The following is a 12,463-nucleotide window of genomic DNA, read 5'->3' as shown; positions in this document are numbered from 1 at the left end:
CTGATGTGGGAATGTAGAGAATCAGAGACTTAAAAAAATAAATAAAACACTGAGAGGAAACTGAATTGAGAAACTCTCTCATTCCTACCTTTACCTTACTGACCTCCCTGACCCTAACCATCCAGAATATTTGAAGATTCGGAACAGACGGAATAAAGTATTTCTTCACACGGCACATAGTTAGACTTTGGAATTCGCTCCGGCGAAAACTAGGGGTGGCCACCAATTTGAATAGTTTTAAAAGGGGATTGGAGAAGTTCATGGGGGGTTAGAATATCAGTGGATATCAGAAGTTCATGGGGGGAGGCGTAAGGATAGCAGTGGGGTTCCCATAGACTTCCGGTTGGCCGCTGTGAGAACAGGATGCTGACGAGATGCATCTTTGACCTGCTCCAGATGTTCTTACGTTCATCGCAGCATCCCTCAGAATCCGATATAGGAGCCAGCCCTGCCCTGCCCCTACTTCTGCTGTTGCCCCGTTTTCATTCCATCGTTCTGCCGCTCACCTTTGCTGCTTAACTCCTCTCCCTTCTCTGCAGCTGCTACATAGACCAGCAGGTGACGCGCGTGGCGTGGTTGAACCGCTCCAACATCCTGTACGCCGGCAATGACAAGTGGTCCATCGACTCACGGGTGCAGCTGCTGACCAACAGCCCCTCGGAGTTCAGCATCATGATCACCCATGTGGACGTGTATGACGAAGGGCTCTACACCTGCTCCTTCCAGACACAGGACAAGCCCCACACCTCGCAGGTGTACCTCATTGTGCACGGTATTGCTATTATTATTACTATTACTATTGTTGCTGTTATAATTTCATACCCACCCTCTACCAGCAGCAGCCCCAGGGTGGGTTAAAAAAATTCAGAATTCAAAATCCTTTCCTGACGGCACCAGGTGTTTCACCAGCAGTATTTCTCCAAATTGCCCAACTAGCAAAGGTGCAAAAGTCCTGCCATCTTTTGCATCTGACTGTGTAGGTCTAGCTCCCCAGAACTCTGCCCTCCATCTCAGAGGAGAGCTGCACTTTGGCTCGAGACAACTTGGAATCTCTCTCCAGCTGTCAAAACCAAACAGAGACTCCTCTCCTCCGCTGGTTCCCAGCCGCCTGCGGGATTTCTGCAGCATTGGCAAAAGCCACAACTGCAATACTAGCCTACCCCATAATTACACCCAGCCCCCCCCCCCTTTTCCCACGGTTGCTGGAGCTGGGAAGCCAGTACAATAGGAGCTGATTGGACCCCGGTCCGGAACGAGGCGCCTGGGCGTCAGGAAACAGCTGTTCTCAGCTCCTCCATCATTCGCCGTCGCCTACGTCACCCCAACCTATCAGGGCAGACAATGGGGATCATTAGGCCCAGTCAGGAAAAAAGCAATTTCTTTTTCGTGGGCTCTTCCGCTGGGGCAGAGAAAGCAGCTATTGGGAATTAACCCCGAAAGCACTAGCCTGAGGATTTGATGAGGAGGCACTCAAAATGCAGCTGTTTCTGGGGTGGGACAGCTATTTATAACAAAAAAAAAAAAAGGCAAGCAAAGTGGCTGACATCATGACAGGAAGACTAGTATGTATTGCAAGGACCCCTGGAGAAGGGGAGGGGGTTGCAATGCTCCTTTGCTGACCCCTTGGCCCGGAGTGACATTGCATTTTCTCCTGCGGAATCCCCATCTGCTGTACCCTGGCCACTAAATGTTAGTGATGTTGGGTGGGGAAAGAATATGTAACCCTCACTGTAGTCCCAAGTGCAGGGCTTCACATTGGTGTTAATGGCAATAATGGAATAAATTAAAGGGAGACAGCTGGGGGCATCATCAAGTCAGATATGAAGGCTCAAAAATCAAACCTTCAGTTCCCTGCATGCTGGCCGGTGTCCAATGGGACTGGTAGGGTGGAAGGCAGGGAGCCCAACAGTAGATGGCGCCAGAGCCTGCTAATTCCAGTTATGTCCCCATCCTCCTCCCTCCTGAGTTCCACAAGGGCCACACTGAGACTAAGGAGCAGCAGGAGGAAGCTGACAGCCAGGGCCACCCCTGGGACTGAGTGGAGGTAGTAAGGCAAGCAGGTGCAGGCTGGCTAAGAGCAGACTGGGGTTGGCTGGGCAGTGTCCCACCATCCCAATGGACTAGCTTCCACTGTCTCTCTGTCTGTGTGGGCCCATCCTAGATAGTAACTCTTGCTCACTCCAGGGCATGACAAAACACTGAACATAATCAGTGTCAGCTCTAGGTTTTATGGGTGCCTCTGTGCAAGTTGCCTTCAGCGAATGAGTCTTCCAACAGTGTTCCTGCTGCCCATTTGCTTGCCCTCTGCCTCCAGACCCAGTCTGCAGGAGAAAGAGGGCAAGACGAGCCAAGGGTATCCACAGCTCGTCATTGCACTTGCCAAAACTCATGCGGGTTGGAGAGGGCAAGTGAACAAACAGTCCCAGCAAAGAAGGACGGGGAGCAGCAGGGGCAAGGATTCTTAGAAACAGCAGAAGCAGATTCAGGGCAGCACGACTGGTTCCTACACACAGGGCCCAGGGGGCAAGAGGGTGTCTTCCCACATCCTTCCCAAAGCCTAGGATGTGCTGGGCTTTGGGAAGGAGGTGTGAGGCTCTGAACAGGGTCCTAGACTCCTCCTTCCTCCTTCCCAAAGCCTAGTTAATGCTTCCCCAGCTTTGGGAAGGAGGCAGGAGGGTTCTGAGACCCTGCCACAGCCACACGCCTCCTTCCAAAAGTCCAGCACCTTGTTCACCTGGCATCAACTTTTGGCCTTTGCCACATTACCAAGGTGCTCCCTTGCCCCCTACTGGAAGTTGAGGCTCAGCTGGTACCCAGTGATGCTGATACCTGGCATTACCACTGAATGTAATATGTAAGAAGAGAATTTGAAGACAAGACTGTAAATGATTAGTAGCCATGCTAGCTATGTTCTGCTTGTTGTAGGCAAAATGCCTTTGAATCCCACTTGCTGGGAATCATGACTGGGGAGAGCCATGTTGTGTTCAAGTCCTGCTCATGGGCTTCTCATAGGCCTCTAGTTGGCCACTGTGAGAACTGAATGTTGGCTTTGTGGGCTTTGGCTTCTTATGCTCTTAAGTAGTCAAGCGGCCAGAACGTAGCTTTGCAGTCAAACACAATCATTTGTTAATTGCTGCAGGGCAACTGGCTGTTCAAAACCTCAGAGACACTGTCCTTAGGGTTGTGTCAAGGAAGACAGTGGCCCCCTAGTGTTGGGAGGCCAGATGCGCCTTGATATTCACTGCCTCTCCCCTCCAAACTCTGCAGTCCCTGCTCGGATCGTGAACATTTCATCAGCAGTGACCGTGAACGAGGGAAGCAACGTGAATCTGCTCTGCCTAGCAGTGGGGAAGCCAGAGCCGACGGTAACTTGGCGGCAGTTGAAAGGTAAGGGAGGCTGGAGAGGGGAGGGAGGCTGAGGGTATCCCCTTTGTCCCCTATTCTGGCAGAAACCTACTCACCCCTCTGAGCAACTGGTTTCCTCTGCAAATGAATGAAGGCAGGAAGAAGGAAACCTGTTTACAGATTAGAACCATATGAACCCACCCAGACCCTGAAATCGCCACCTGAGGCCCTTCTTTCTGTGCCTCCTCCATGGGAGCTTCAGAACGTGGCAACATGAGAAAGGGCCTTTTCTGCAGTGGCTCCCCATTTGTGAAATGCTCTTCCAGGGAGGCCTGCCTAACACCTTCACTGTTCTAGGTGCCCGGTGAAAATGCTCCTCCTCAACCAGGCTTTTGGCTGTTTACTGTTGTATGCCCCTTTAAATGTGTTCTTTAAATGTGAGAGGGGGTATGGGTTTTCGTTGTTCCGGTTATTGTTTTTTTTATGTCTTTTGTGTTTCCGTTTTGTATTTTTATGCCTTGAGATCCGCAGATGAAGGGCGGTATGCAGATCTAATGAATAAAATAAATAAATAAAATCAGAGCCGACGATTGCCTACATCTCAAAGCAGGTTTTGCCCCAAATAAATGAAACTCGTACCCATGTATATCTGTTAAGCAGGTGAAATTTGGTACTGGGTACAGAAATTAGCACCTCCTCTTTCTTAATTTTTTTAAAATCAGTAAAAAAACAAACAAAGTTGCCACTCCTTAAAATTGCAGAATGGGCTTGGAAGAGTATCTTCAATGGTGAGTGAAATCCCAGAATTGTGGCAGAAAAGATATTGCAGTGGCAGAGAGCCAGTGTGGTGTAGTGGTTAAGAGCGACAGTCTCTTAATCTGGGGAACCGGGTTCACGTCTCCGCTCCTCCACATGCAGCTGCTGGGTGACCTTGGGCCAGTCACACTTCTCTGAAGTCTCTCAGCCCCACTCACCTCACAGAGTGTTTGTTGTGGGGAAGGAAGGGAAAGGAGAATGTTAGCCACTTTGAGACTCCTTAAAGGGAGTGAAAGGCGGGATATCAAATCCAAACTCTTCTTCTTCTTCTTCAGAGAGTGAGAATCTAATCCCCTGCTAAACATAGCCCCCTCGCTCCTCCCCATGACTTCTACAAGGCAGTGCTTAATTATTCCAGCTGCAGAATGCAGCTTTTCCTCTTTTTCTTGGTGCAGAGCTTTGATTTGTTTATCAGCAAGCACAGCTCCACCTCGTAGGCAAAGCTGCTCCCCATGCTTTAGCACACATAGCTTGTGGGGTGTGTGGGATTTTCACACTTACGATACTGGGATTTGATTTTGAGTTTTGACGAGTTGCCTAAAATGTGTTCGAGGAGTGAGGAGAATCAAGCAGCAATTGAATCTTGCTGGGAAACCTAAGATACAGACTCACAGGAAGATGGAATAAATCCTCACCTGGTTTTGATGAATGAGCAGTATCGTGAGCTGCAAAGGGGTGACAAACCACTCTAAACCCTAGTTCATGCCTAGTGTCCTCCCAGGCTTTTAAACTTTTAAAAAAGCCTTTCAATGCCTTAAAGCTGATATTGATTCCTATTTTAGTCTCTAATTTGGTAGGGTTTCGAGTATTTTATCTGTACCCTTATAGAAGTGTGTGTGTGTGTGTGTGTGTGTGTGTGTGTGTGTGTGTGTGTAAGCATGTGTTATTTAATCTGCTTTGACGTTTTAATTCATGTTGTGCATTGCCTAGAGGACTAGTTGAACAGCTGGCTAATAAATGTAAATAACAAATAAATAAATAAAACCATATTTCAAAGGTATTCCCAAACATCTCTACAAAGGCAGGAAGATGAAAATAAAATCAGGGGCAAATGGGAACACTGATTTCCCCAGGGACACAGTTCCCAGAAAATAGGCGGCAGACCTTGGAAACACAAATGGCGGCACAACTCAGCATCCTTGGATAGAACCTGACATTGCTGGTAGCTGCCTACCTGCCCTCCTGCTTGCTTGTCTCTCCGGGGCTGGCCACGTTAGGCAGTTCAGAAGCTGTCATATTGATGTCCCCATAAAGCCCTGGTGAGGTCCTACATTGGGGCCTTATGCAGGTGGTGCTGTGGTCTAAACCACTGAGCCTCAGAAGGTCAGCGGTTCAAATCCCTGCAATGGGGTGAGCTCCCATTGCTCTATCCCAGCTCCTACCAACCTAGCAGTTCGAAAGCACGTCAAAGTGCAAGTAGATAAATAGGTACCGCTGCAGCGGGAAGGTAATCGGCGTTTCCGTGCGCTCTGGCTTCTGTCACAGTGTTCTGTTGTGCCAGAAGCAGTTTAATCATGCTGGACACATGACCTGGAAAGCTGTCTGTGGGCAAACGCCGGCTGCCTCAGCCTGAAAGCAAAATCAGTGCCACAGACCCCATAGTTGCCTTTGACTGGACTTAACCATCCAGGGGTCCTTTACCACTGCCTCACCTATATTGTGGCCTGATGATGATGATGATGATGATTTATTTGTACCCTGCCCATCTGGCTGAGTTTCCCCAGCCACTCTGGACAGTTCCCAATCGAGTGTTAAAAACAATACAGCATTAAATATTAAAAACTTCCCTAAACAGGGCTGTCTTCAGATGTCTTTTAAAGATAAGATAATGGCTTATTTCCTTCACATCTGAAGGGAGGGTGTTCCACCGGGCGGGCGCCACTGCCGAGAAGGCCCTCTGTCTGGTTCCCTGTAACCTCACTTCTCGCAATGAGGGAACTGCCAGAAGGCCCTCGGAGCTGGACCTTGGTGTCCGGGCTGAACGATGGGGGTGGAGACGCTCCTTCAGGTATACAGGACCGAGGCTGTTTAGGGCTTTAAAGGTCAGCACCAACACTTTGAATGTCAGAATGGTCTTGCTGTTCGCCACTGGAGCCTGCTGTAATCCCAATTGGGGTTGGGTTGTGGGGTGCTGGTGTCAGACGGGTGCACGCTGGTGGGAACTCTGAAGGTCCCCTCCTTCCTGGTGCCAGCCTTGCTACGAGAACTGGGGTGGTTGGAGCTCATCCATTTATCAAGCCCCCGGGAGAGAGGCCGTCCCTAGTTGCTGGGATGTGTTTGGCTTGGTAGGTCGCAGGTTGTGCAAGCTTGTCCCCCCCCCCTCTAACCCACAACCCCCTGCGCTGTTGTCACAGCCCCGGTGCGAGGCAGCCCCTGCGTGTCCGAGGTGTGGATAACAGTGTTGCTGTCATATGTGTTTTCTTGTGTGTAAGTCTGTGTTTGTGTCTGTCTCCCTACTGCTGGCCCTGACCCCCTCCCCGCCACCCCCCTCCTCCCTCCCCAACAGATGGGTTCACCAGTGAAGGGGAGTACTTGGAAATCACGGAAATCAACAGGCAGCAGGCTGGGGAGTATGAGTGCATCACAGTGAACGGAGTCTCAACACCTGATAGCAAGCGGGTCCTCATCACTGTCAACTGTAAGTGGTCCTCATATTTGCCTCCTATTTCTGTCCCCTTCAGCCAGATCAAGGGTTGCAATGTCTGGGGCATGGAGCTTCAGCTATAAAGTTAGGGATGGACGGATCTGTCTATTTCAGTTTTCTAAGTCCCCCCCCCCCAATCTTATCATAACATTGAGTTGCAAGGGACCCTGAGGGACATCTAATCCAACCCCACTGCAATGCAGGCATCTCAACACGCAGTCCCACATCCAATTTGAAACCGTACCAGACTCTGCTTAGTTTTGCAAAGATGTTTTATTGCTGTTTAAATGTAATCCTCTACATTTTTGCAGTAATTTGTGGTTTTGTTTCTTTTAAACCCTCACAAACATTAGTCAGAATGTTTAATGAGTGTGGTGTTGTGGTTAAGAGCAGTGGACTCGTAATCTGGTGAATCGGGTTCGCTTCTCCGCTCCTCCACATGCAGCTGCTGGGTGACCTTGGGCCAGTCACACTTCTCTGAAGTCTCTCAGCCCCACTCACCTCACAGAGTGTTTGTTGTGGGGGAGGAAGGGAAAGGAGATTGTTAGCCGCTTAGAGACTCCTTCGGGTAGTGATTTAAGTGGGATATCAAATCCAAACTCTTCTCTAATACAGATTTCTAAGGCAAAACTTTTCATTTACAGTTTTTTCCTTCATATATATTTTTTACAAAGTGATTTTCCCCAATATAATACATTTCTGCATATTATTTTCACAATTATATGCATTTATATGCATGCTTTACTCTTGTGCATACATGCTGTGCACTCACTTGGCTGGAGTAATTTTGCTATGGAGCATATGGGGAGTTTTATGGGGAGGGTTCTCCCTTTACTCTTGTGCGTCTTGTTTAGTTGGAGAACTGCATCACAAAATTCGGGAAAGTGTGAATTTCAAAGGCTTGCTGTGTTTTGGTTTGAGAAGTGGGTCTTAGGTGACTTCTCAGTGAAATGCAAACAGAATTGAATTTCTCCTCCAACCTTAGCTGAGACCCAGCCCTTAACTGGGAATCAGGAATGCAGGAATGACTCCGAAGGTGAGCGTGGAGCTGCAAGTGTTTTCACTGCCTCCCACTTCCCCATCTTCTCCCCAGCTTTCAATCACAGGGCATTAACATCTTATGTACCATGGGACTGACCTTTGCTCCCTTAATAATGGTCTTTTCTACTCCTCCCCTGGCTAAACTACACATTACCTATGAGATTATTGACTGGATCTCTTGTAAGAGATCTTGGCTGGATCTACACTGATCTGTAAAAACGCTATTAAAGGCTATTTTTAAAAATGTCCTATTGCTGTCAATGCAATTTCCCAATGGCAATGGATCACTGCTCTGCAGCGCACATTTTAATAACGTGTTTATAACGCTTTAAATGATGAGTACAGATGAGTCCCCTGATCCATGTAGATATAATTCAACTGCTGGGGGTTCCAAATTAGAAGTAGCCCTGGGAGAGGGATGCTTAACTCTTTCCCACCCTATCTTGTCCCTAATATAAATCACCTCCAAGTTTCTGTTAGCCCTGAACTGGGAAGGGGATGGAGGAGTTTAAGTATCATCCTCTTCTTTCTGAGATATCACTGGCCAATTCTCACAACCTATTTGGCAACATGGGTGCTCAGAGCTGGTTTACACACATGGCGGAATGAAGTAATAAGGAGTTGTGAGTTGTTAGGCTGGGCTATAGCACTTCAGGCTGCTGGCAGGGAGGCCCGTTTTTAAACAGTGGGGGGGGAAGATGGCCTTTAAGATGTGCAGAGCCCAGATTCTCAAAGGCTTTATAAATATTGACCAGGCTCTTGGATCGATGGCTTGAAAGGCTAAAGAAAGTTGGGGCAAGTTCTGGGGCACTGGAGCCATAGGCTTAGGATACCACTCTCCCCCCCCCTCTCTGTCTGTCTCTCTCAGCAGAGGCCTTTATGAAACTAGGTGAAAAGGCACATATTATGCAGTTGGCATTGTCCCCTTCCCTTCCCTTAAATCTGTGGTAGTGGGAGAAGCAGCAAAAGGGCATGAAGAAGAGAGGGTTTTTTTCCCCTCCCTCCCTCCTATCACTCCCTTGCACCGGCAAACATTGTGCCATGGTGTAGGGGTTTATGGGAGATGTGGTTCTTCCAAAGACATCTTCTTTTGGAGGATAATAATAATAATAATAAATTTTATTTATACCCCGCCCTCCCCAGCCAAGACTGGGCTCAGGGCGGCTAACACCAAATATAAAAACAATTGATTGAAATACAGCTTTAAAAAACAAGATTAAAATACAACATTAAAGCATTAAAATGCAACCTCATTTCAGTGGAAACTCAATCAAAAACTTTTGGGGGGATAAAAACGTCAAGTCTTCACCAAGGCCAACTATCCAGACTGGTCCTACATGGGCCAGAAAAAAGCCAGGGAAGTCCCCAAATAAGAGTTCCAACACAGAAGGAGAAAGGAAAAAAATAAAGAAAGAAGGGAAGGGAATCAAATTGATTCCAAGCCAAAGGCCAGGCAGAACAACTCTGTCTTACAGGCCCTGCGGAAAGAAGTCAGATCCAGATGCCAGGGGAAGGTCTGTCGTTCTGTGGTAGAGCATCAACCAGATTCAACCCCTGGCGTCTCCGGGTAAGAAAGCCTAGAGACTTTCTGTCAGTTAGTGTTGGCAGTGCTGAACCATGTGGACAAATGATCTGACTCAGTATAAGGCAACTTCCTATAATGTTATGATAGGGGAGCAGGGAATTCTTCTCTGACTCAGATTTTTATGCAAGCCAGAGAAGAACTTTTGGAACTTGTACAGCTTTACGCTCCCCTGTTGTGTTTCCCCCAAGTCCATACCATACATTTACAGTGATATGACCCCACTTTCAACGGCATGGCTTCCCCCAGAGGATTCTGGGAATTGTACTGTGTTAAGAGTGCTGAGGGTTGTTAGGAGGCCTCTGTTCTCCTCACAGAGCTACAATTCCAAGAGTGCTTCAACAATCGATCTCTGTTTACAGGGAACTCTGGGCATTGCAGCTCTGGGAGGGGAACACGGGCTTCTTAAGAACCTTCCCCCTTAAGAAACTACAGTTCCCAGAATTCTTTGGGGAAGCATCTCTACCAGAGGTTGGCAACTGGAGACTATCTGTTGAGGAACAGCTAAGACGCCGCATATCGTGACTAATATATGCCTCCCACATCAACTGTTGTCTCTTCCTAGACCCTCCAACCATCACAGATGTAAAGGACTCACGTATCCCGATGGGAAAGAATGCACTTCTGCGCTGTGAGGCCATGGCTGTGCCACCTGCAGAATTCCAGTGGTTCAAAGACGACAAACAGTAAGTCATTCTTCTGCCCATTTCTTGGCCCTGGCCAGAGATCCATAACATTGATATCCCTCCAATACATTTGGGAGGGGGAATCGCAGCTTAGCGGCTTTGCAACAGGGAGATCCTAGGCTCAGTCACTTACATCTCCAAGTTGAAAGGATCAGTTAGCAGGGGAGGGGAAAGACCGCTGCCTCAGACCAGGCAGAGCTCCTGCTAGGGGTCCAAATAGCATAAGCAGCTTTCTGTGTTCCTTAAGGACCTTTTGGCACAAGCCATTTCTTCTCCTCAGGGCAAAATTGGTGTGGTGTAACCACGTGGTGGAATGTGGTAATGATGTGGACCGAACTACTGCAGGTGAATGCTCCTCCATGTACAACGACAAAAAGGCCCTTTAAAATACAGTGGTGCCTCGCAAGACGAAATTAATTTGTTCCGCAAGTTTTTTCTTCTTGCGAGTTTTTCGTCTTGCGAAGCACGGTTTCCCATAGGAATGCATTGAAAGTCAATTAATGCGTTCCTATGGAGACTGCCTTCAGACCAGGTCCGGGGACAGTCTGTCCCCGGACCTCTTCTGAAGGATGGGGGGGGGAGAAGGACTTTTCTCCCCACCGCCAGCCTTCAGAACAGCCTTCTGAAGGCTGGCGGTGGGAAGAAAAGCCCTTCTCCCGCCGCCAGCCTTCAGAAGAGTTCCCCCAGGGCTGCCTAGGCTGCGGATAGCAGCCTGCTGCCCCGCGCGAGGGGCGCTCTGCTTCAGAGCGCCCCTCGTGCGGGGCAGACATTCGCAGCTTGGGGAGCCCTGCAGGAGTTCCCTGCAGGGCTCTCCAAGCTGCGGATAGCAGCCTGCTGCCCCGCGAGCCTGCTGCCTCGCGCGGGGCAGCAGGCTGCTATCCGCAGCTTGGAGAGCCCTGCAAGGAACTCCTGCAGAGCTCCCCAAGCTGCGAATGTCTGCCCCGCGCGAGGGGCGCTCTGAAGCAGGGGTGCTTCAGAGCGCTCCCCAAGCTGCGAATGTCTGCCCCGCGCGAGGGGCGCTCTGAAGCAGAGCACCCCTCGCGCGGGGCAGCAGGCTGCTATCCGCAGCTTGGAGAGCCCTGCAGGGAACTCCTGCAGGGCTCCCCAAGCTGCGAATGTCTGCCCCGCCAGAGGGGCGCTCTGAAGCAGAGCGCCCCTCGCGTGGGGCAGCAGGCTGCTATCCGCAGCCTAGGCAGCCCTGCAGGGAACTCCTGCAGGGCTCCCCAAGCTGCGAATGTCTGCCCCGCGCGAGGGGCGCTCTGAAGCAGAGCGCCCCTCGCGCGGGGCAGCAGGCTGCTATCCGCAGCCTAGGCAGCCCTGGGGGAACTCTTCTGAAGGCTGGCGGCGGGAGAAGGGCTTTTCTTCCCACCGCCAGCCTTCAGAACAGCCTTCTGAATGTTGGGGGTGGGGAGGAAAACCTTCCTCCCACCGCAAGCCTTCAGGACAGGTCCGGGAACAGAGGAGAAGGCGCACTGCGCTTCCCCGCTGTCCCCGGAGATTTCCCTGTGGGCTTTCCTCTTGCGAAGCAAGCCCATAGGGAAATTCGTCTTGCGAAGCCACTAAAAAATCGGAAAACCCTTTCGTCTTGCGGGTTTTTCGTTTAGCGAGGCATTCGTCTTGCGGGGCACCACTGTACTTGGAGTAAAAAAGACCTAGGTACAGTGGGGAGAAAGATTCTAACTTTGGCCTGCTCCCTTTATATGCTAGTTTTCTACTTGCAGGGATGTTCTCCCCCACTTTTTGGCAGCATTAAAACATGACGCCCCCCTCCTGCCATCTGAAGTGGTACTGTCCATTCTGTAAACTCAGTATCGGTTGTGCTGCAGGCACAGTCCAAGCCATTGTGCTTGGTAATTCTCAGCAACCTTCAGCACCCTGCAGTTCCCTGGATTCTCTGTGGGAACCAATATCTTGCAAGATAAGACCGGCATAAGCTTTCATCAGAGGTGCATCCCAATTCTCCAATCAGGGCTGGCTGCTGAGCTTCTTGATCTTGTTTCCATCTGGCAAGACAGTCGTTACTCTCCAGCAGCCTTTCTCAAACTCGGGTCCCCAGATGTCATTGGAGTACAACTCCCATCACCCCTAGCTACCAGGACCAGCGGTAAGGACCCAAGTATGAGAAAGTCTGCTCTGCAGTTGTCTTTTTCTTTGCCCTCCTCCAAACTCTCCTGTTTAAACAAATAAATAAAAAGGAAAAGGAATTACAGGACTGGCACTCAAAAGTCAGTGTGGCAGCACAGGCAATGATTGTGGAAGGCCCCAAATTCAATCTCTGCAAAAAGGATCAAGGTGGCAGATGATGGTAACGACCCTTCTCTGCCTGAGATCCTGGGGAGTCGTGGCCAA

General features: G+C 49.7%; 2 protein-coding genes across 2 annotated transcripts in view; both read left to right on the top strand.

Annotated features, from left to right (window-relative positions):
- The window catches only part of LOC310769055 (uncharacterized protein), a 272,930-nt gene that overhangs the window by 83,897 nt on the left and 176,570 nt on the right, over positions 1 to 12,463 (top strand). The window lies entirely within an intron of this gene.
- LOC310768786 (igLON family member 5-like) overlaps positions 1 to 12,463 on the top strand; it is a gene marked incomplete at its 5' end in the record, with an annotated part of 132,568 nt that overhangs the window by 113,644 nt on the left and 6,461 nt on the right. Inside the window, 4 exon segments of the mRNA XM_083627563.1 lie at positions 540 to 772; positions 3,268 to 3,387; positions 6,668 to 6,799; positions 9,994 to 10,114. Of these exon segments, the coding sequence (XP_083483689.1) occupies positions 540 to 772; positions 3,268 to 3,387; positions 6,668 to 6,799; positions 9,994 to 10,114 (606 nt within the window).

The sequence above is a fragment of the Podarcis filfolensis genome (assembly GCF_964270895.1).
Source record: "Podarcis filfolensis genome assembly, chromosome: 8".
Classification (NCBI taxonomy): domain Eukaryota; kingdom Metazoa; phylum Chordata; class Lepidosauria; order Squamata; family Lacertidae; genus Podarcis; species Podarcis filfolensis.
Note: the sequence above shows the minus strand (reverse complement) of the source record. Positions and strands in the feature narration are given on the sequence as shown.